Source organism: Canis lupus, chromosome 26, assembly GCF_048164855.1.
Source record: "Canis lupus baileyi chromosome 26, mCanLup2.hap1, whole genome shotgun sequence".
Classification (NCBI taxonomy): Eukaryota; Metazoa; Chordata; class Mammalia; order Carnivora; family Canidae; genus Canis; species Canis lupus.
In genome coordinates this window covers 49,112,527-49,135,317 of record NC_132863.1, presented here as the reverse complement: position 1 = coordinate 49,135,317, position 22,791 = coordinate 49,112,527, and the positions used below count along the sequence as shown (strand labels likewise).

Genomic DNA, 22,791 nt, shown 5'->3' with positions numbered 1-22,791 from the left:
CAGAATGAAAAGCCTCGTCGCGCACAGAGGCCGGACGCCGGGTGGACGGGGGTGGGCCTGTCCTGGGCGGCGTCCCCGGCCCCGGCCCTCCGCCCAGCCGTGGCCACTCCGCGGTCTCCCCAGTGGCCGGGCCTGCCTGAGGCGGTGGTGGCTGCCGCTAATGAGGCCACATTCAGACGCGAGGCGCCCGCTGACGCTTCAGACGCTCGCTGGCGCGCTGGTCGGGCCCCTGGCCGTGTTCCTGGAGGAATCTGCTTGCTCTGCAGCTGCCCGGCGTCGGGGCGCGTCTCGCTCACGCCCGGTGGCGCACATTCCCGGCGCACTGAGCCTCCCGACGCCGAGGCGGGACCGTTGCTGGCCTGAGAAACACCATCGCGGCGGCTTGTGCCGATGGGCGTCCTGGGCACCCCCTCCCCCGCCCCCGTCCCTGGCTGGCCCTGCGGCCTCGGGCTGAGCCACCCCGCCGCGCTGTCCCCGGAGCGTCCCACGGCCGCGTGCCCGCCGCCCCGGCAGCCTCAGGACGGCGCCTCATTTGTGGCGATGCACTGGCCGTCGCCGGAGGAGGAAGTGTGTCTTCCCGTTGTGGCACGTCCCCAGCAAAGCCGGAGCAGCCTGGTTGAGTCCCAGGGAGGAGGAAGAGTCGCGCACCCCCGAGGTCGCCCTGGAACAACGGGGTCCTCCAAGCTGGGGGGGTGTTTGAAGAACGGGGTTGTTCTGGGAATGACCCTGGTTTGGCCCTGGCCCCGCGCGATCCCAGCGGCCCGTGCTCAGCAGCCACCCCCCACGTGACAGCTGGCCTTCCTTTGCTCGGGGGAGGTGGCTGCGTGGGACGGGGTCAGCGGCAGAGAGACTTTCACTGTTTCTTACATGAATTTAAAGAGCTGTGGCTGGTGGGGGGGCGCCTGGGGGGCTCAGTAGGTCAAGTGTCTGGCTCTGGGTCTCAGCTCAGGTCTTGATCTCGGTCGTGAGTTCAAGCCCCACGTGGGGCTCCATGCTGGGTGTGGAAAGCACTTAAAATAGATTATAAAAAAAAAAAAAAGAGCCGCGGCCGGAGTCGGAGGGGAGGTGGTCCAGGGATGCTCAGCAGGTGGACGGGTCTGGAGCATCTACTGTTGGAAGGACGGGGTTGGAGACCCTGAGGATCGCGCTGCCCCGGGTCGGGAGCGCTCCGCTGAGCTGGGACCTGCATTCCAGAGGCCCTGCCAGACCCGAGCCCCAGGGGCAGCTGTAAGGTCCGCGTTTCTGGAGGAATGAGCTGCTTGTGGAGTGATTCGCTCTCGGACGGGTCTGGCTGGGAGCCCACGGGGACTAGGCTGGGCTCTCTGGGGAGGGGCGGGCCGGCGGGGTCTCCTGACGGACGCGGTGCAGGTCTGAGTGCTCGTCCCTCCAGCGCACTGCCCGCCCTGCTGAGCCCCCAGCCTCTTTCCTGGTGGAGGGCGGGGGACGTGGCTGGGGGCGGGGGGGACGCAGGGCCCCTGGGGGGCTGTCGCTAATGCTTCCTGCTTCCTCCCGGGCTCTGCTTCATGTGGGTCTGGGTCTCGGGGGCGGTCTGCTCTGGGAAAGGGGGTCTTCTAACCCTTCCTTGAGTGTCTGGGACGATGAGCGGGGTTGGGGACAGGATTGTTCTCAGGTGCTTCGCACAGTGTCAGCCGTCCGCCCGATGCTGAGGTCAGGGCCCCCAGGGGGCAGCCAGGATTCAGGCCCGGCAGGTACAGGGGCCGTGACCTTCTCCAGCAGCCCCCACATACAGCACAGAGACTCCTGGTCCACGGGGCGGGGGTGACCCGGCCATGGAGGGGTCTGGCTCCTCCCCAGCCCCAGCCGCCCGGAGCCTTGGTCCCGCTGCTTAGCATCTGGGGTTGGCTGCAGGGAGGGATGCCGGGAGGGCCGGCCACAGCTGCGCCTCTTGGGGGGCTGGGGGCTGGAGTGTTCAGGCCAGCCCGAGTCCGACCTTGTCTGCAGGATGCGCTCCAGAGCTGCGTGTCATCAGGCTCTGCTGGTTACCCAGCTTGAATAAAATCAGGTCTCTAATTCTTTTGGATTACTTGGAATAATTTTGCAAATGTACAGAAAGTCCTGATGGGAGTCGTTGGGCTCGGTGTCCCTGGATGTCCCTCAATCACCTGTGACGGTGGCAGGCCGGCCGCCCGCGGTGAACCCGGCCGCAGAGCGTCCTCTGGCTGCGTGCAGAGTGTGCTCGTGTCCCTCCCGCGGGTCCCGTCGGGCTTGCGTTTTCCCTCCATGGGACTCCTGGGCCCAGAACTCCTGAGTTGGCTTTCCCGTCAGGCTCGGCCAAGATAGAGGAAGGCCAGTTCCTCCTGGGACCCCAGGCCTGGGGGGAGGTGGTGCAAGGCTCCGGGCTCGGCAGAAGCAGGGGTGGAAGCGGGAGGACCCAGCCTGCGGGGCCTGTGGGGCTGCAGGTGTGTGAGCCTCCAGCAGGAGGGCCAGGCCGGACCCAGCCAGAGGGCCTGGAGGGCCGAGGAGGGCCGAGCAGGGTCGGGGTGGGCAGGGCAGGGCAGGGGAGGGCAGGGCCGAGCAGGGCGGGGGCGGGGCGGGCGGGCGAGGCGCTGGCCGTGGTCCTGAGCAGCAGGCCCAGCGGCGGCCGCAGTCCCAGGCAGTCCCAGGCGGTCCCGCTGCACAGGGCGCTCCTGGGAGCCTGCGGCCAGAGCCAGGTCCCCTCTGCCCCCTGGGGTCTCGTCAGCTGGGAGCCGAGCTCATGGGGCCTGGGCCCTAATCGGGCTTCGACCCGGTGGTGCTACCACAGCGGGGGACGCCGAAAGCCCCCAAAGGAGCATGGGGTGTGGCTCGTTATCTTCCCTGGTGACAAATCAGGTGCGCCCGGGGAGGGGGTGTGGGTGGGGCAGCTGGGGAGACGCCGACAGTGGCGGGACAAGTGCTGTCTCCTGTCTAGGCGTCCTCCGGACGAGCCGGGCACCACTTCCCTCATCGGGTCCATGTTGGTGGCGCGGTGGGACCCCGGGGAGCTGCGTGTGCCTCCGTCGCTCCCGAGAGCTCCCGGCGCCCGGGGGACAGGGTGGCCCATTCCCACTCCCCTCACCAGTGCCCTTGGGGGGGCCACTAGCTTGGGAGGGGACCGTGGCTGTGGGCCCTGGCGTCATTGGCCCCTTGTGGGTTCACGTGCGGCCTGTCCCCCAGAGAGGCCCAGGCCCCTCCTGCCCCAGGCCCCCCCACCTCCGCGCCCTCTGGGTCCCTCGAGGACACCGCCTCCTGCCCGTGGCCCCTCTCCTGTCCCCTCCAGTGGGATTTGCAGACGGCGCGTGTGCTCACCGAGCCGTGTCTGAGCGGGGCTGCGGGCGGCTCTCGGCTGGATCCCACCTCAGGAAGGCTGTCAGGATGCCCATGCCACCCCTGGCGGCGGCTTCTGGCTGGGGGGGGCCGGCTGAGCAGAGCAGGGGAGGAGGTGAATGGGCCTCGGCTCGGAGGGTCCCGGCCTGTCAGAAACCCGGGGACAGGGAGGAGGCCGCCCTGAGAGGGCTGTGCAAGCAGAAACGCGCTTCAGGCAGGAAGACGAGTGTGTGCAAAGGCCCTGGGGCAGGGAAGCTGGCCTGGGGAGGCTGAGAAGTAGACGGGAGGGGAGCGAGGCGCAGCGCCTGTGGTGTCAGTGGAGGGGCTTGGGGTCCTGTGAACTTGGGGCTCCCGACGGGTGGACGGCGAGGGAGCGATGCTCAGTGAGGAGAGACTCCTGCCCTGCGTGGGACCAGGCCTCGGAGGGACACGGGCCGGTGGGGGGAGCACCTTCCCACCCGGGGACAGGAAGGGCGTCCGCGTGAAGGGCTGTGGCTGTGGAGCAGCCACGCGCGGTCAGCTGTGCGAGGGGCCGGAGTGGGCGGGAACGGGCTGGGGTTTGTCGGGTTCGAGGCGCGTGTTGAGCACTTGCTGTGTGCGCGGCACAGTCCCGCGTGGGCCTGTCGCCGCCTGCGGCCTCGGGCTGGGCTGGGTGCTCCCGGGAAGCCTCCGCTCTCACCTGGAGGCCGGGCTGGCCCTTCGGGAGGCGGCACCCAGGGTGAGGCTCGGCCCCCGGAAGGGTCTCGGGAGAGGGGCCCCGACCGCGGCGCGATCTCACAGTGACTGTCGCGCCTGCCTTGCGCCCGAGCGGCCTGGGTTCCCGTGTCCCCTGGAGGGTGGACGTGGCAGCGGGTCCTGGAGGCAGAGCAGTTCATTAGATGCCAAATTAGATTCCAGGCAGTGGCACCGCCGTGGCCTGACGAGCGAGGCGGGCAGGAGGCTCCGGGGGGGGCGGTGGCCTGCGGGGGGTGCGCGGGGTGGGTGCGAGGCCTTCAGCCCGGGCCCTGGGCTTCGGGGTCCCCACCGCCCGAGGCGCTGACGGCACCGTGTCTGCAGGGGGAGGGGGCTCGGGCTCTGCCCCGCCTGCAGGTTGGCACACGGCGGCGGCGCCGCGAGGCCTGGGGGCCTTGGGGTCAGAGACCCTCCCCGCGTCCAGGGAGCACCGGCGGGGCTGCGGGGCCGTGCTCATGGCCTCACATCCCGCTCACTTCAAGTGTGGAGACGAGATGAGTCCCCCGGCCCCGTCCTGCGTCAGTCTTGGGGGGCCCCCAAGGGGTCGGGGTGCGGGCCCGGCAGGGGGCTCCGGCCTGTGCTGTGACCCCCCCGTGGGCCCGGGAACGAGGTGCCACAGGCGCTGCTGTGCTTTTCCAGAAAGTGACTATTCCCTGAGGTCAGGGGTGGGGGCGGAAGCCGAGTGTGTCCCTGGAGGTGGGGCGCCCTCCCTGCAGTGCAGGGGCAAGCAGAACACGGGTGTGCACACGCCTGCACACACACACGCACACCTGCACTCCTGCACACGCCCAACCTGCACACACCTGAATGCACACACACGCCTGCACGTGCACAGCTGCACACACATGCACACACCCACACACACCTACATACATACATGCCTGCACACACACAGCTGCACACGCACCCACCTGCACACAGCTGCGCAGTGCGCCCCACGACCGACAGGTGTGCATACAGGCTGAGCACCGTGAGGGCCCCTCTGGCTGACGTGTGCGCCTCCGCCGCCCCCTCGCCTGTCACCCCCGGTCACCCCTGCCATGCGCGCTGCACACCACAGCCCCAGCCCTCAGGACCCCAGGGGCTCTGTGCGGAGCTCAGGCTGCGGCCTACGTCCCCTCTGACGTCAGCTGGGGTCGCTCGTGCTGCTGGGTGACGACGGTCCGTGTGCTGCGGGTGCGCGGCGGGCACGTGACCTGATGTGCCTCGAGATGCGGCCTGTTCCACACGGTGCCCCGTCTCCAGCGGCCCAGCTCCTCACCGTGGGGTGAGCGCCCCCTGAGGTCCCTCCTCACCGCCCCCCGTGTGCCCCCCATCCTGGCCCCGGGACTCTGGGGCTGGGGCCCAGCTGCGTGAGATACGAGTCTCCTTGGCAACCACTGCCAGGGGATTCGCCGTGAGAACCGTCCTCAGGCTGCAGGAAACCGCCCCGTCCTGGCACCGGGGATGCCTCCCGCCTCCCTCCTCTGCCTGCAGCCTGGCTGGTCCCCAGGCCCTGCGGACAGCGGCGGGGACGAGCCTCGTGGCCAGCGGCGGGGCGGGCAGCTGCCCACCTGGCCGGGGAGGAAGCACCCAGCCATCCTGGGCCCGCAGCGCGGAGGTTTCCGTCGGAATGCTCCCCACGAGCTGCGCGGGTCCCCTGGGGACCTGGCGGGGTGGGCACCCCTGCTCGTGGCGCGCTGCGAGGGGTTCTCTGCCGAGAGCGATGAGCAGAAGGAGGGTCCCTTCCTGCCTCGGCCGTCAGGGGCGGGCACCGAGGATAATGGGATGGCGGAGAGAAAGGCCTGCGGGGCAGAAGGCGGAAGCACTGCCCCTTTCGGGTCCCTGAGCGTCCGCGGGAAGCTCCAGGTCGGCCCGGTGACCCCGCCGTGGGCTGCAGTGACTCCCCCCTGCCCTGTAGGGTGGCATCCGTGTGCTAGCTTGCCCTCCTGCGGGCTTCCCGGGGCTGGACCCCACCCAGGGGTCTGCATCACCCCACCCCGGGGTCTGCGTCCTGCCCTCCCCCCCTGCCCTCCCCCCTGCCCTCGCCCTTGCCCTGGTCCTGTCCTCGCTCACCTGGCCGAGGGGGAATGTGGCGTGTCCGCCTTCGGGTCTCTCTTCTCCCGAATTTCAGGCATGGCTCTGGACATCCTGAAGGAGGCTGCACCTCCACAGGCCGTTCTGGAATGTTCCAAGATGCCAGAGCCATCCTCAGGAGGCAGGGCTGTGAGAGTCGGTCACCTTGGGACTCGGCTTTCTCTTTTCCACTTCGGGGGACCGTTTCCACCCGGCCGGGCTCTGAGTGTGCACTGACCCCCACGTGGGTGACAATAGCACTGGGCCCCCCCTGCCCCGTTCTCGGGCTGTCCGACCTGCCCTCCGCCGAGTGCCCGAGCGTGCTGTCTTCCCTGTGTCTGGGCCACTGCACTCGCTCTTCCCTCCTCCCCTCTTGGCCGCACCCACTCCTCTTCACCTTTGTGGACGCCTCCTCCGGGAAGCCTGCCAGATTTCACGTCTCCCGTGGGCTCCCCGTCTCTCTGCACTGAGCCTCGCTGGGTTGGGAGCCCTTCCTGCCGTGGGTGATGCTTTCAGTGCCCCCCACTGCCGCCCCAGGCCTGCAGGGTCCTGACCCAGAACCCTGGGCGCTCGGTGTCCTGCTCCTGGCAGGTCCATGCAGCCGGGGTGTGACTTCCCCACGGACCGAGTCGGGAGGAAACACCGGCGGGCCGAGAATGATGGATACGGACACGAGGCACATGAGAGATCTGGACGCCGTTTTCCAGGGCTCAGCTAATTGAATAAATGGTCTAATGAGAGGAAATTAATTGTGGTTTTGAAATGTGACTGTTGCCTCGCTTGCGTCTCGTCTGTGCCAGCGGCCCCGGCCTCGCTCTTCAGCGCCTCTGCTCGGGAGCCGGGCGGGCGTGGGCGCGGGGGGCCCCTCCACGGCCACGCTCCCAGGACGGTCTAGCCCTGCCAGCCTCCGGGGCGCAGGGCGGGGCCGGCCGAGCCTCAGACTCTGGGGCGCCCGCAGCTGTGCGTGTGGCAGCCTGGCCCGGAAGGGTCCCTGGGCTCCTCTTGTCCCCCGGGGCCAGCGGGGCCGCTGTGGGGGCGTCCAGGGTGGCGATGACACCGGGAGGGGTGTGGTGGGCGGGCCCCGGTCGAGGTCCCCACACCACGTGCTTTGTGGCGCTCGGGAGGGAGCCCTGGACCCGGCCCTCGGCCTCGGCGCTCTGTCCCCGGGACCCACCCTCGGACAGTCCCTCGGGCCGGCCCCCTGGCTGGCGCGTCGCGCGGGGCCTCCCGCTGCCCCTCCCAGAAACCCGCGGGCCTTGTGTGCGTGTGCGCCCGCCGTGCCCGCCAGGACCCGGGCTGGTGGCCGAGGCCCGGCGCCGTTCTCGGAGGCCGCTGCGACGGGAACGGGCCTGGTGTGTCTCTGCCCGGAAAGGGGAAGCCGCACGCGGGAGGACGCGGACGTATCGAGGGGCGTCCACGGGCAGCCCCCGTCCCTCGGAGGGTCTGGGGACCTTCCCAAAGCCCGAGGCTGCTGAGGCGGGACAGGGGGGCGTCGCTGCGCAGAGCTGCGGGTGTGGGGCGCGGCCCCCGTGGCCCCCGGGGCCCCTGCTGACCGGCCTGCCCTGCCTGCCCCAGGTTCCTGCTGGTCTTCTCCTGCCTCGTGCTGTCCGTCTTCTCCACCATCAAGGAGTACGAGAAGAGCTCCGAGGGCGCGCTCTACATCTTGGTGAGCCGGCGGGAGGGTGGCGTGGGCCGCGCTGTCCCTGACCCCTTGCTGCGGAGCCTCTGACCCCCAGACCTGCTCCTGCGTGAGCCTGGCCTCCCCCGCAGAGACCCCCAGAGACCCCGCCCCCTGCCACCCTGGCCCCTGCTCTCCGGCTCCAGCCCGGTGGACCCGGGCCCGTCCCGCCCCACCCCTGCACTAGCGACCTTGCAGCACCCACCGCCCACCTGCTTCTCCCCAGCACCCAGCCCGCCCCGCCGCCCCACCCTGTGCCCCCGCGGCGTCTGACAGCCCCCCACCTGTCACTAGAGCCGAGGGCCCAGGTGGTCCCCTCCCCGGGAGGTGTGGGGTGTTTCCTGGAGGACGTGGGTGAGGGGCGGGGGCTGAGAAGCTGACAGCAAATGACAGGCAGGGGCGGGCGCCATGGCAACCACAGCGGAATGTCTTTGTTGCTGTTGGTGACGGAGGAGGAGGCTGATCCGTGTCTACACCAACCTCAGAGGAGCCCTCCCTCCCCCGCCCACCCTGCGCCCTGGCCCGGGGGCCACAGGCCACGTAGAGGCCACACCCCCTTGCAGTTACCTGGGACCTTCCCTCAGCTTGGCCTTCTGTGCCCCCCCCAGCTGACATGGGCAGGACCCCCCACGGGCACCAGCTGACATGGGCAGGACCCCCCCCAGCACTGGCTTGGCCGGCCTGGTCCCTGCCCTGACCCGGCCTGGGGGTGGTGGCCGTGGCCTCTCCTGCAGGAAATCGTGACCATCGTGGTGTTCGGCGTGGAGTACTTTGTGCGCATCTGGGCGGCGGGCTGCTGCTGCCGGTACCGCGGCTGGAGGGGTCGGCTCAAGTTTGCGCGCAAGCCCTTCTGTGTGATAGGTGAGGCGGGGCGGGCGCGGGGGTGACCGGCTGCTCTGGAACCCCCCCCCCCCCCCCGCCCCGTGGCCTTCCAGCCCGTGCTGGATGCAGCCTGAGCGGCCGGCGGAGGGGGGAGGTCGCAGGACAGCTGCCGCCCCGGGCCGGGCTGGGCTCCTGGACCGTACTGTCCCCTGCTGTCCCTTCGCATGTGTCACTCGTCCATCGGTCCATCTCCTCGGGCGCCCCCTCCGCCGCGGCCACACGGGCGGTGCCGGGCCAGCCCTGCCTGCAGCCCTGCCGTCTCCCGCAGACATCATGGTGCTCATCGCCTCCATCGCCGTGCTGGCCGCCGGCTCCCAGGGCAACGTCTTCGCCACGTCCGCGCTCCGGAGCCTGCGCTTCCTGCAGATCCTGCGGATGATCCGCATGGACCGGCGCGGTGGCACCTGGAAGCTGCTGGGCTCCGTGGTCTACGCCCACAGCAAGGTGAGCGCCCAGCGCGCCCGTCCCCCTGCCCCCCGTCCAGTCCCGCGCGCTGCTGCTCGGCTCCGTCCGGGGTGCTGTTCTGCGGCTTGTGCGCCGGGTGCTGGGTGCCCAGGTGGGCGCCTTCTAGACGCGGCCGCTGCCAGGTGCCTGCAGCCCCATGTCCTGACGGGAGCTCGACCCTGCCTCTCCGCGACCCGGAGCTGGGGGCTTGGTTGGCAGCACGGCCGGTGTCCCCGAAGGCGCTGGGGTGCTGCCCCCGCTCCCTCCGGGAGCCTCCTGCGCACCCAGGCCGCCCCGGTTCCCAGCCCCAAGCCTGCTGGCCGGGCCGGGCCGGGCTCCCGCATGTGGCGGCCCAGGTCCGGGGACCACCCAGTGGGGAGGAGGTCACCAGGGCCCCATCCCCCTGCCCCGGGCTCAGGGCCACGCGGAGCCCTGCAGACGCCGCGCCTACAGCACGCGTTCCCGGGGGTGGGCCGGGCGGCTGTGACCGAGCGTGTCTTCCAGGAGCTGGTGACTGCCTGGTACATCGGCTTCCTCTGCCTCATCCTGGCCTCGTTCCTGGTGTACTTGGCGGAGAAGGGGGAGAATGACCACTTCGACACCTACGCCGACGCCCTGTGGTGGGGCCTGGTGAGTCCTGGCCGCTGGGCTCATGCTCCTTCCCTGGGACGCGCTCGCCTGGCATGGCCTCCCCTGGGGTCCTCCCCTGCCCACCCTCTGCACCTGGTCCCCAGGATGTGCCCCTGCCCCCTGGGCGTGCACGGGGACAGGAGGGCGCCTGCCTGGAGCGTCTCTCTGGGGCCACCTGCTGGCCACTCAGGAGCAGGATGCTGGGGGGGGTGGGTGCTCCCGGGTGTGCACCGCCCCGGGGAGCCTGTGCCCAGCTCTGGTGGTCACTCCCCTTTCTTCCTTATCGGGAAGACCTCTGTGCTGGACGGAGGAGGGGACAGGAGACTTTGGACAGGAACCCGGGCCTCCTGGTGCCCCTTCCAGGCTGCCCCTCGGGACCCGCAGCCCCCGCTCACGGCTGCCCGCTCCCAGGCTCCTGGGTGGTGCCTCTCCCTGGGTCACTCCCGAAGGGTCCCTCTCACCCTGGACGGGGACGGCCGGCGCCCATGGACTGTGCCTCCCGGGGACCAGGCTGTGCCCTGCGGGCCGCGTCCCCATGAGCTGGCTGGAGCCTGGCCCGTGTCCCCAGAGGTCCCCGGCAGGGCGCTGAGGGCCCGTCCGTTGCGGGGGGGTGCGGGGAGGAGCAGGGCCCGGTCCCCGGGGACTCCACACGTCTTCCCCAGGTGCTGGCGGCGAGGCCTTGGGCACATGCTGCAATCTGACCCGCATTCAAGCGGGAATGCTATTGATTTGTGTCCTGGGGCCCAGCCGAGTGGGGGCAGCGGCCGCCCGGGCCAGTGGCTGCGACCTGCTGACGCCGCTTGCCCTGCCCCCGGCCTTGCCAGCCTCAGCTCTCCCAGAGGATTCGTGGGAGGGAGTGTTGATTTGAAGGGTCTTTGTCTTTAAAGGCGTGACTTTTATTTGTTTGACAGGGTGGGGGGGGGAGCAGGAAAGCGGGCGCGCAGGCAGGGGGCAGGGGGCAGGGGGCAGGGGCAGGGGGAGAAGCGGGGAGCCGGACCCGGGACTCGATCCCAGGACCCCGGGATCACGCCCTGAGCCCCAGGCAGACGCCTCCCCTTCACCGACTGAGCCCCAAGCGTCTTTGGTCTTTCAAATGAGCTTCGTTTGTGCTGAGCGCCTCGGCCAGTGGTTCCCGCACTTGGAGAGGCTCGAGCACCGAGGTTTTGTGTGAGGAGTGGATCCCGCTGCTGGCGGCCCTTCCTCACCACCCGCGCCTTTCCAGAACTTTCTGTGCAGGCCGCAGTGCGGATGCTGCCCGCTTCTAGGGGCGCGGGCCGTGATTTATCCACTGTGGCCGGGCGTGGCCTCCAGGGGTGCGCGGCTCTGGGAGGGGCCCGCCCCATCCAGGGTCTGGGGGGCCACCTGGAGCTCGCCCCGTGGGCAGCGGGCCCTCCTGGGTGCCCAGGGCCCCTCTGCCCGCGGCGCTGGGGCAGCTCACCCTCCAGCCGCACCCCTGCGCGGCCTTCCCTCTCCTCCGGCCTGGGTGTGTCGCCCTCCCGAGGCCCCGCCCGCCCCATCTCTCCCCCTGGCTCCTGCTCAGCACCACCCGTCCAGCCACTGACCCTCCGCGCTTCCTGGCCGCTGACCCCGCCGGCGCCCAGAGCTGCCCTCCCCCGGCTCCCTCCTCCTCCCTCCCCGCTCCCCCTCCCCACACTCCCCTTTGTGCGCTCTCCCCACTGCTCCCCCCCCCCCTCCTCGCTGCCCCTCCCCCCTGCTCCCCCTCCCCTCTTCCTCCTCCCCTTCCTTCCCTTCTTCCTCCTCCCCTTCCCTCCCTTCTTCCTCCTCCCCTTCCCTCCCCTCTTCCTCCTCCCTCTCCCTCCCTGCGCCCCCTCCCCTCTTCCTCCTCCCCTTCCCTCCCCTCTTCCTCCTCCCTCTCCCTCCCTGCGCCCCCTCCCTCCTCGATCCCCACACCGTCCTTCACACTCTCCCCTCTGCTCCTCCCTCCTCTCTGCTCCCTCTCTCCTCTCTCCCTTCTCCTTTCCTCCTCCTTCCCCCTGCTCCCTCCCCCACTCTCTCCTCCCTGCTCCCTCCCTCTGCCATCTCCCTGATCCCCTCCCCTGCCCTCTCCTTCCTGCTCCCTCCCCTCGCCCCTCCTCCCTGCTCCCTCCCCCTGGGCTCCTGCTCTGGCCAGTGTGAGCTGCCCTGGAAAGTAGGGGAAGAGGCGGGATCTGGAGGGTTTCACACGTTGCAGGGGTGTCGCAGAGGTGAAGGCTGAGATGCAGACCTCACTGGGCCTCGTGTGGGCGGTGAGGGAGGGGTGGCCTCTGTGCCTGCCCAGCCTGCCCTGTGCCAGGCCCTTGGGGGCTGAGGAAGAGCGTCCAGGTCAGGGTCATGGGCCTCCACGGTGGTCACGGCCAGGCCCGGCTCAGTGACCGGCCTTGGTGCCCCACAGATCACCCTGACGACCATTGGTTATGGGGACAAGTACCCCCAGACCTGGAACGGGAGGCTCCTGGCCGCCACCTTCACCCTCATTGGCGTCTCCTTCTTTGCTCTTCCTGCGGTAAGTCCTGCCTGTGACTCCTGGGTCCTCATCTGTCGCTCACTGTGGGTCCTCGCAGCCCTGAGATTGGCCAGCAGGGTCGTGCTGTGTGCTGACCTGGACCCGTGAGAGGTCACAGGGGACCCTTGCAGAGGGGCGATGGCTGTGTCAACTGCCACCGTAGCTGGTGTGTGGGGGGGACCCTGCTGTTCCCGGTGGCCGCTCACCAAGAGCCGGGGCCTGCACTTGCCTCCTTAGAGATGAGCAGGGAGGAGGGTCCTCTCTGGGCGGGGGTGTCCTGGGTCGTTGCCTCCGAGCTTCTGGAAGCCAGAGGCTCTGAATCCGAGTGTTTTCCGCAGCGTGGTCTGCGGGTGGCTCGGGGGTGAGGCGGGGGAGGGCCGTGGCCGCGGCCTCGTGGGACTCTGATGACTTGCAGGGCATCTTGGGGTCTGGCTTCGCTCTGAAAGTCCAAGAGCAGCATCGGCAGAAGCACTTTGAGAAGAGGCGGAACCCGGCGGCCGGCCTGATCCAGGTGAGCCCTGGGGGCCGGGGAGCAGGGGGTTCCCGGCCTGTGGGGAGCAGAGAGCCCCCGGCCCCAGCACGTCCCCTGTGTGGGCGGGCCACAGCTCCTGCTCCTCTGCAGGGGCGTGGCGGGCGTGGCGGGGGCTCAGGGTGCCGAGAGCCAGCGGGACCCGGGGGCAGGTGTGCCGTGTGGCCCGAGCTGCACAAGGACCCCCGCCAGGGTCGCGGTCGGCGGCGCGTCCTTGGCTGTCCTGGGAGTGGGCCTGAGCCCCAGGCTGCCCGGGGGGCCCTCCCCGAAGCTGGGGGGCTGGCTGGACACGGCCCCTCCGAGGATGGCGTTGCCCGTGGGCACATCTGCCTCTGTGGGTGTGCGGACGTGTTTACCTGTCGCCGCAAGAACTCCCAAGGGCCACGGTGTGTAAGTGCCGACGAGCAAGGAGGCCCACAGGCCCGTGCACGTACACGGGGCGGAGGTCGCACAGGGAGACGTGTGGCCCTGCCCTGCTCTCCCGCCCTCCGAGCCGCCCGCTCCCCGCGTGCCCGCGTCCTGCTTCTCCCGGGAGGGTCCTCGGCGCCTTTCCCGTCACGACTCGGCGGTCGGCGTGAGGCCGTGCACGTGTTCCCTGCGGCTGGACACCGAGTGGGAGTCCCGGGCCTTGTGCCGAGCGGTCACGGGGCAGGTTTCTCCGTGGGGCTGCTGGACGGAGGGCCATGCCTGGGTCCTGCTTCGGAGGCTGGTGGGGGGAGCGCGGTCTTGCCGCACGGGGGTCCTGCGCCCGGGGGCGATTCCCGATCCCGGAGAGGGAGAGGCGGGGGTGGGGGGAGCCCAGAGGAGGCCGCGGGCCCCCCATGCCCTGGAAGCATCTGCGGGTCCGTGACCCTCTGGCGGCCGGGGTGCCGGGGCCCATGTCCGCCTCATTGGCCTTATGTGCCGTCCCGTCAGAAGTGGCCCCTGCCCATCAGGGTGGGCGTCCTCACACCCAGTGCTCGGGGCAGGCTCTGAACAGCAGCAGGAGGCGGAGGGGGCATCGCCAGCCCTGTCCTCAGGGCCCCAGAGGTCGGAGGTGACTCCGGGAGGGGGGGTGGGGGCAGGACCCCAGCTGCGGGGAGGGAGGGGAGGAGAGGCCCCAGGCTTTGGCTGGAGCGTCTGGGTGGACAGAGAAGTCGGGAACAGCAGGAGTGTGTCGTCGTGACCCCAGGTTGGGGCACGTGAGGTCTGGAAGCTGTGGGCCCTCGGGGGCAGGTGCCAACGGGTGCTCCGACTGGGCCGCTGTGCGCGGCGTTTGGACCCCTGAAAAGGGCAAGCGAAGGGGCCGCGAAGAACTCGCCTGAAAGCACGAGCCCTGAGGGGGCGCTGGTTGGGGGGGTGCGGCCCGGGCAGGAGGCCTGCGCGAGACTTTGGGGCGCGGTGGCGGCGGAGGGGGGGGGACAGGTGGGGACGGGCGCGGCCCTGGTGTCTGCGGGGGACTCGCTCAGACCCCGGGGCGGCCACAGGCTGAAGTGCCCGGGCGGGGACGTGTTCCCGGGGCCCGTGGGCTCCGGAGGGCGAGGGGCTGCGATCATCTCAGCGCCGACTGGCCGGGCCCTGTGACGGACGCACGCGAGGTCCGGGCACGTGGGAGCCGGTCCACGGGGAGTGGGATGACCAGGGACGGCGGACACGGACGGAATCGCATGGCAAAGCACACGTTCCTATGGTGAGAGCAGGAGCCGTGGAGGAGCCCGGGCAGCGGGGCCAGGGCCGTGAGCACGCGGGACATGCCCGGGCGGCCTGGATTGGGGGCCCGGAAGCCAGTCCCCACATGGCGGTGCCGCGGGCGCCGGTGGGAAAGCGCAGGCTCTTCGACAGCCGGTGTCCAGGTGTCCGGCTACGGGGTGTCCGGCTGAGGAGGCCGGAGCTTGACTCCAGCGGAACGAAGTCCAGATGCGTCAGGAAACCCGCGGTGAGAGGCAGCGCCGGAAGTTCTCAGAAGCAGGCGCGAGTCCGCACGGCTCTGGTCTCTTAGGTGCAACCGAAGCCCAAGCAAGAGAGAAAAATAGATAAATGGGACTTTATCGAAATCAAAAGCACGATCAAAATCGTGCTCCGAGGGACACGGTGAAGAGGGTGAGGAGCTAAGGTGCGGAGCGGGAGGACGTACCGGGAGCGTGGAGTCGCGCAGACGTACGGAGCGACAGGTGCTCCGGGTCGGGGAGATGCGGGGCCGTGAGCGGCGTGGGGAGCACTCGGGGAGGCGCAGAGGCTGGAGCCTGTGGCTGCGGGCGGGCCCCGGGTCGGCAGCGCCTGAGCACCCGGCGACCCGCGTCCAGACCGCGGACACCGGCGACCTCCCCGCGAGTGTTGGCGCTCCGGCCCGGGGGAGGGGGAGGCTGCGGTGTTTCTGCGCAATCGGACGTCCTTCCATCGTGGAAAGGACCGACGCACTGAGCCCCGCTGGGACGTGAGGCCTGCCAAGGGGGCATGCGGAGGGCGGGACGCGGGCAGGCGCGGGGCCTCGGGGACGAGGCTGGCGGCGGCGCAACTGTGCCCCGAGTCAGACGCTTGGAGACGGAGCGTCGTGTGTGTCTCACGATGAGGAGGGGCCACAACGAGGCTCAGGCCAGACTGAGGCGGGTCGGGGGGGGGGGGGTCCCCCATCCCTGCCCGGCTCCTGGGGTCACCCCTGTGTGTGCGCGTCGTGCCCCAAGGGTCGGGGATGACCGCCCGACACCTCACAACCGCCAGCGCCGGTGAGGCCGGTGATGAAAGGCCCTGCAGGCAGGGCGCTGGGTGCTGGGTGCGGAGGCGCGTGCCCACCCTGCGGGGACTGCGGGGGCTGCGGGGGCTGCCGGGGGCTGGGGGCGCGCAGGGGCGGGGCCTCCGGGAGGCGTCTGACCCTCGCCCGCTTCCCCCTGCAGTCGGCCTGGAGGTTCTATGCCACCAACCTGTCCCGCACGGACCTGCACTCCACGTGGCAGTACTACGAGCGCACGGTGACGGTGCCCATGTACAGGTACCGCCCGCCACCCGGACCCCGCCGCGCGGCTCACCGCCTGGTCTTCATTCTCTGTTTGTTCTGAAACCCATTTTTTCTGTTGTTCATTATTTTCATTGATTTTTCTTTTCTTTTCTTTTTTTTTTTTTTAAACAACGTGTGTACTCTCCACGGAGTCCTGTGTGTGATTTATTTCGCAGTATTAATTTTGGTTTTTGTTTTATAGCTCGTGGCTCTTATTTCTCACTCCATCCACCCCTTTGCTTAGCTTCCTTGCTGTGGGTCACATAGTGTTGTGAGCGCGGCGAAGACGGGCCCTCCCGAGAGCTGCGGGGCGAGCCCCCGGGCTCTGGAAGTGGAAGGGTAACCTCGACCCTGTGTCCTCCGAGGCCCAGGCCTCCGTGTGCGGAGGGGCCGCAGCCGGGTGCAGGCCGGCACAGGGCACACAGCCTGCGGGCGCCCCGGGGAGCCGTGGGTGCAGGCCCGGCGGCCAGGAGGCCCAGGGGCCGCCGCAGGTGCTTCCCACCCTTCCCGAGGGCGGGTGCGGCCCAGGGCAAGAGTGCGGCCCCCTGGGCTTTGTCTGTGCAAAGCCTCTGGCTTAGGACAGGTCTGAGGTGAGACAGGCTGGGACCCTCGGCTGGACCCCCCGCCCCCGCCGGCCTGCCCTCGCCTGCGGCGTGAGGCTGAGCCCTGGGGTCCCAGCACAAGGATGCCCCTTACCTGCCCCGGAGCCGGGCCAGCATCGCCCCGAGGACCCCAAGTCAGCCAGGGCAGGCAGGGTCCAGCGTCCCCACGGCCCCGGCCCCTCCCGCGTAGACCCCCCGCCCTCCCCAGCGCCCGTCCCGCGGGCAGGCTCCGAGCCCCGCGCTTCGGGGAGTGCGGAAGGCTCCTGCTCCCCGTCCTGGGCCCCACTCGGGCCTGAGCCGGGCTGACCCTCGTGCTAATTTTCTTTGTTTTGTTGTTTCCCCCACTTTCCTCGACCATTTGGTTCATTTTCTTTTTCTTATCCCGTTCTTTTAAAATTTCCGTTCTTTTCCCTCTGTGTGTGTGGAAACCCCTGAAAGCTCGCAAACTCAAACCTACGGGGCCTCCAGGTAGGAGATGCATGGGATGGACAGCGTGTACGGTGTGGTTGTGTTGTGTCTGGGGCTGGTCCGGGGTGCCCCCCGAGCCCCCGGCCCCGGGCCCGGTCTGGGGGTACAGGCACCGCCCTGCTCTCCCCGCGGCCTCCCTGCCTGGAGCCCGGCTCCCTCTCCGACCGCCCCTCCCCTGTCCGCTGCTTCTCCCGGCTGGATCCTCTGTCCTCCCTCGTTGTCCGTCCCGCGTCCTGCTTCCTGCCTTGTCTCAGTAGCCGCGTCCCTGCCCTGCCCCCCCGCCCCCCCACAGGCCCCGTGTGCAGGGCACAGAGCCGCTGGACACGGGGCTTCGGCCTCCCCAGCCGGGGGCTCCCCGTTCGGCCGGCAGCTCGCCCCTGGCGCTGCTCGGGCTCTGCCCCTCCGGACCCGGGAGGACCGAGGGCCTGCCGTCCGCGTGTGCTGCCCCAGTCGCTGCGTCCCCAGGGCTCTCCCTTCTGCCTGACCCCCAGCCACCACCCGAGGGGAGCGGGGCTGCCGAGCCGCCCAGACACTGTACCCCGCACACGGCGCAGCTCCTCCGTGGGCCCTTCCCTGCCCGGGGGGGGGACCGTGCCGGGTGACGGCGTCCACGCACAGGCGGGCAGGGACAGGGCCCGGAAGCTCGTGGCCCGTGACGCCCCGTGGGCCGGCTAGGACCTCAGTGTCCGTTCCCAGCAGGGAGGAGGGCCGGTGCCCGCGGGCATCTCCACCCCAGCCCCTGCCTCTCCTGGCCTCGCGCAGAGGACGAGGCGGGCAGTGTCCTCCCCGTCCGCCGACCCGGGGCTCTTGGGGCCCCAGGCTGCCCGGGTGCTTGGGGTGCCGTCCTGTCGTCCCTCGGCCCGTCTTCTCCAGACCCCGGGGTCTGTGGAGCACCTGCACCCCCACCCTGGCCTGGGTGGCTGAGTTGTCCCCTCGGAGCCAGCCGACCCTGACCGGCCGCTGCCGTCTCCTGTGGGATGCCCCCGACACGTCCCCCACTCCCGCCGGCCCGCTGCCCCTCGTCCTCCACGGCCGCCCTGGAGTGACGGGCTGCGTGTGGCCCTCACGTGTGTGTGTGTGCACGTCCCTGCCGTGGCCCTGCCCGTCCGTGTCCTGTCCCCTGCTGTGTGTGTTCAAGGCATGACATCCTCTGCGTGTCCCTAAACTTGGACCTGCGTGTGTGTGGGCTGAATGGGGGCGCTGTCCGGGCTCCCACAGGCCCACGGGTGGTGGTCGAGGGGCAGCGGGGAGGCCACCTCTGTCCCCGTGTCCAGTCCTGGGGCCTCTGCTGCGCCCATGGCGTGAGCCCGCCTGACCTGCTAGGACTGGGTTGCCCTGGGGGAGGGGGGGACAGGGCCCTGGCTCTGCTGAGGCTGCGGGGGCAGCCGGGCTGGGCCGGGCAGCAGTGAGCGAGGGCAGGCCCCGCAGCGGGCGGGGGCGCTGGGGTCGGGAAGGAGGGGTGTGGAGGGGCCGGAGCGAAGCCAGGAGACTCGGAGGCCGCTGCCAGTGCCGTGGACTTGGGGGGGCCGTGATCCCACTTCGGAGGCCTGGGGAGCCACTGGGTGACCTCCGGCGGGGCCTGTGGGTGGAGGGAGAGGAGACGCAGACTCCTGCTCGCAGGTGAGGGCTGGGCCAGTGCAGGGGGGTCACGTCCTCTCCCGCCACGTATAGGCTCAGGCACTGATGCTTCACCAGAGGGACCTGGGGGGTCAGGGGTCCCCAAGGATGGAGGCTGAGGACAGAGTTGGGGCTGAGGCTCGGGGGGAGTCTTCGAGCCTGGCTTCAAAGGAGCGCTTGGGACTCCTGCTGAGGGCTTGAGTGGGGGTCACAGCGGAATGGGGGGGTCACAGGGAAGGATGGGGGTCACGGAGAGGGGTGGGGGTCACAGAGCAGAGTAGGGGTCACGGGGAAGGATGGGGGCACAGGGAGGGGTCGGGGCACAGGGCAGAGTGGGGGTCACAGGGAAAGATGGGGTCACAGGGAGGGATGGGGTCACATGGCAGAGTGGGGGACACAGGGCAGAGTGGGGGTCACAGGGAAGGATGGGGGTCACGGAGAGGGGTGGGGGTCACAGAGCAGAGTAGGGGTCACGGGGAAGGATTGGGGCACAGGGAGGGATGGGGTCACAGGGCAGAGTGGGGGTCATAGCAGTGTCAGATGCCATAAGTGGGGTGGGGGGGTCACAGCATGATAGGGGGGTGTCAGCCGGTGGGGGCTGGGCCAGGAAGGAGCGACCCTGAGGTCAAGTGGGGCAAGAGGTGTTTCCTCACAATGAGATGCGAAGTGGGGTGGGCAGAAAGCAGTGAGACCTCGGGCTTGGGCGGAGGGTGGGTGGGGGAGGGAACTGACCCCCCATGTGGGGAGCAGACTGGGGGCCCCTGGGCTGCTGGTCCTGCGGCTGGGGGTGGGCGGCCAGGCTGCACAGGGAGGACTTAGTTATGCTCGGCCTCCATGGAGGTCCTGCCTGGAGCTGCCCAGTGGCCGGGAAGGGGGGGAGGTGGGGGAGTGCGTGGGGTTGTCCCGGGTGGGCGTGACCTGGGCGGGGAGAGGGGCTGCAGAGCCAGGCCGGCTTGCCAAGGATCCGAGCACGTTTCCGGCAGCTCGTCTGCACCCAGAGTGGGCCTCTGTGCCCGGCGAGGGAGTCCTCTAGGCCCTGGCCCTGCCCCGGCTTTGCAGAGGGATTGGGGACCTTAAACATGTTGGGGTGCTCTTTGCCCCTTGGGGGTGTTCAGGGGTTAGAGAGGCGGGGGGAGGGCGCAGGGGACACCATGTTAGGGAAGGGGGAGCGTGTGGTCTGCAGAGAGGGCCACGGGCATGCCCCCACCTGTCCCCCGGACCCTTCTGGGCCCCTCCACGGGGCGGGCTGGTCGCTGCCTGTGTCCAGGGCACGGCCCCCGAGAGGCACAGCCCCGAGGGCACAGACGGTCCCCGGAGGGCCACCGCTGCCAGGGAGCTCTCCCCTCCCTCTGCCTGGGACAGGCCACACCCGTGCCCCCAGCATTGCCGCCGCAGGCGCCCTGTGTGACGCGGACGCTGGTGGGAGCAGGGGTGCGGGTCCCCGGGCCCAGGCGGGCAGGCGCTCACTGCGTCTCTTCTCGCCGCAGACTGATCCCACCCCTCAACCAGCTGGAGCTGCTGCGGAACCTCAAGAGTAAATCTGGGCTCACCTTCAGGTCAGCAGAGGGGCCCCCGGGCTGGCACTCGGGGTCGGGGGTCCCCGTCCTCCCGGGCGTCCCCGCGAGGGGCAGGCGGCCACGGGATGCCCCGGGCCTGCAGGCCGCGGTCGGGTGGTTTTCCACTTCTCCCTCGACTAAGGCGCCCGTCCCCAGAGGGTGGCTGGGTGGGGGCGGGGGCGGGGGGCACAGAGGGTGGGGCCACGGGGGGCGGGGGGAGAGCCAGCCCGGTGCCCCGGAGCATCGCACGGACGCCCGCTGGTTCTTGTGGTCGCACAGCCTGTGAGTCTGGAGTGTGGGGCCCAGAGCCGGTGTGCGGGCAGGAGGGCGGCCCCAGGGATTGGGGGGTGCGCAGCCGCCTGGACCCCCAGGCCGAGGGCGACCCCCAGCCGCTGCCCCCCGAGAGCTGTCAGTGGGGTGGAGCCCCCGCCGAGGTACGTCCCGGGACGCAGCTGGACCCCGTGAGCAGGCCCTTGCTTGGATGTTACTAAGGGAGGGATCTCAACACGGGGTCATTCTGGATCGTCCTGGATTAGCATCTGAACCCAAGTACGCGTCCTTGAGAGAGCAAAGCGCCGCCCGTGGTGGGGCAGAGACCAGGGGCAGAGACGAGCAGGAGCTGGGCGAGGCCGAGGCGTCCCCCCAGGCCTCACGGGACCTGGGTCCTTCCCGCCTCCGGGATGGCAGCTTCGGCTGCCAGCTCCGTGGTCCTCTCCCGCGGGGGGACCGGGCGGCCGGCCTGGTAGTGGGGCCCTGGGGGCGGCCTTGGGGGGTGGTCAGGGCCCAGCGTGCTGCCGGAGGAGGTGGCCGAGGCGCTGGCACCGCACGCGGTTTCCCGCTGAGTGTCAGACTTTGGGTACGGCTGACCTTTGCTCCTCCCAACCTCTCCCTGTTCGGATGGTGTGTCTGTCCTGTTGTATTTTGGGGGCAGATCACTGGTTTTCGAGAAGCAACAGGTCCCCAGCTGGGGAGGACTTTACCCCAGGGAGGATCACACGTGGCTGGGATGACCGAGGCCGGGGGATCCCAGGTCCTCTGAGCCGCTGAGCTTTGGTTGGGGCTGATGCTGTGACGGTGGAGCCTGGGTGTCGGGGCGTGAGGCACACAGGAGTCCTGAGCTCTAGGGCACGGACTGTACTGGGTGGCCTGGTGGCCCCAGGGTGTGTCCTTGCGTTGGAACCGTGCCTGGGACTTGCAGGTGTAGTTGAGGATGTTGAGATGAGGTCAGCCTGGAGTAGGTGGCCCTAGATCCGGGGACACGAACGGGCCGGCACGGGACGAGGAAGCGGGGACGGGAGGGAGGTGGCCATAAGCCCTGGAGCCCGGGGCCCTGGGGCGGGGCGAGGCAGGGGTACCCAGCCCCCCAGCTCTGAGCTTCTAACTTCTGGCCTCGGCAGAAGCCCGCAGCCCCGTGGTCCCAGGAGAGGCACAGGGATGGGCTGTGGCCCCCAGGCTGGGCCAGGGCGCCCCAGGGCGGCGGCAGGATGCGGCATCAGGGCGGGGGTCCTGCACCCTGTGACCCTGGACTGCATGAAGGGGGAGCCCGGAGGGTTGGGGCCGGTCCCCAGGGACCCCAGCCCCAAGCAGGAGGTCTGGGCGCCCCCTCCTGCCGCCTCCGTCACACGGGGCTCTGCCAGCCGCACGCCACGGGCTCCACAAAGGGTTCACACACGCCCCGAGGGGCACGGGGGGGTCACCTGCAGGCCCGGGGGTCAGCCGGGGGCCGTCCCCACCACCAGCCTCTGTTCAGTTCAGGGTGAACATGGCCAGTCGGTGTCCTGAGGCCACGGCCGGGTGGGCCGGGCAGCTGCCCCGGGCTGAGCGGGGTCCCGGGGCTGGGCCACTCGCGTCCCCGCGGGGAGGCCACACAGGGGGAGGCCTGGCGCAGCTGCCCGCCCCGGGGAAGCCACTCGGCGCCCTCTTTGAAACGTAGCCCGTGTTGGTGATTCTCACTCAAACCCGGGTCGGAGCAGGGCCTGCCCCCCGGGCCCTCGGGGTGTCTGGGGGTCGGGGCCCACGCTGGGTGCCACGGGTCCGCTGGGCCCTACACGGGGTGGGGGCCGCCCGCTGGGCCAGCTGCTAACAGTCTTGTCGCTTCTGTTTAAAGGAAGGAGCCTCAGCCGGAGCCTTCGCCAAGGTCAGTGCCCGCTTGCCCCCCGCTGCCCCGGGGCGTTGCCGCGAGCAGAGCCGGTCCGTCCGTGTCTGTGCGCTGCGTGTCATCAGGGCCTGTGCGTGCCCGCGTGTGCGCTGTGTGTCTGGAGCCCGCCGGCCGCGCCGTGGGCCCTACGTCCCTGTGTGCTCAGCGCCCCCCCACCCCGGGGCCCGGTGGCAGGACGCGTCCGGGCACAGCCCCCCTCTCTGCCGGGTCCCCGCGGGGCAGAGCACGGCTGGCAGCCACGTGCCGCCTCCCCGTGTTCACGGCCGAGGGACCCCCGCCTCCTGTGCGTGTCGCGCGGGGTCCTCTGAGCCCGGGATGCCCCGAGCACCCGTCCCCAGGCCGCAGAGCGAGTCCAGCCCCCGACCTGGGGCCAGAGACCCCTGCCTGCCCTCCGTCCGCGCCCTTCGGGACCGTGGGCGACTCAGCCGGCCACCGCTGGTGGAGCCGCACTTAGGCTGGGCGCTGCCCCGTCCCCGTGCGGGTGGCCACGCTCCTGCGCCCCGAGCGCCTCGGCACGGACACCGGTGTCTGGAACCGAGCACGGTGGCCCTGCCTTCGGCCCGAACCAAGGCGACTGCCCCTCAGCGAGGCTGCGCGCTGGCGCGGGGCAGAGAGCTGGGCGCTCGCCGTCAGGGTGGAGAGGGAGACGCGTGCCCAGCT

General features: G+C 70.3%; 1 protein-coding gene across 18 annotated transcripts in view; it reads left to right on the top strand.

Annotated features, from left to right (window-relative positions):
- Window positions 1–22,791, top strand: part of KCNQ2 (potassium voltage-gated channel subfamily Q member 2) — a 45,245-nt gene that overhangs the window by 5,316 nt on the left and 17,138 nt on the right. For 12 of the 18 annotated variants that reach the window (XM_072801729.1, XM_072801727.1, XM_072801735.1 and 9 more), the window contains exons 2-11: window positions 7,669–7,759; window positions 8,506–8,632; window positions 8,922–9,097; window positions 9,602–9,727; window positions 12,120–12,230; window positions 12,646–12,741; window positions 15,630–15,724; window positions 16,771–16,800; window positions 19,905–19,973; window positions 22,081–22,110. In XM_072801729.1, the coding sequence (XP_072657830.1) occupies window positions 7,669–7,759; window positions 8,506–8,632; window positions 8,922–9,097; window positions 9,602–9,727; window positions 12,120–12,230; window positions 12,646–12,741; window positions 15,630–15,724; window positions 16,771–16,800; window positions 19,905–19,973; window positions 22,081–22,110 (951 nt within the window). The remainder of the gene's footprint in view (window positions 1–7,668; window positions 7,760–8,505; window positions 8,633–8,921; window positions 9,098–9,601; window positions 9,728–12,119; window positions 12,231–12,645; window positions 12,742–15,629; window positions 15,725–16,770; window positions 16,801–19,904; window positions 19,974–22,080; window positions 22,111–22,791) is intronic. The other 6 variants (XM_072801730.1, XM_072801741.1, XM_072801738.1 and 3 more) reach the window with 1 other exon arrangement.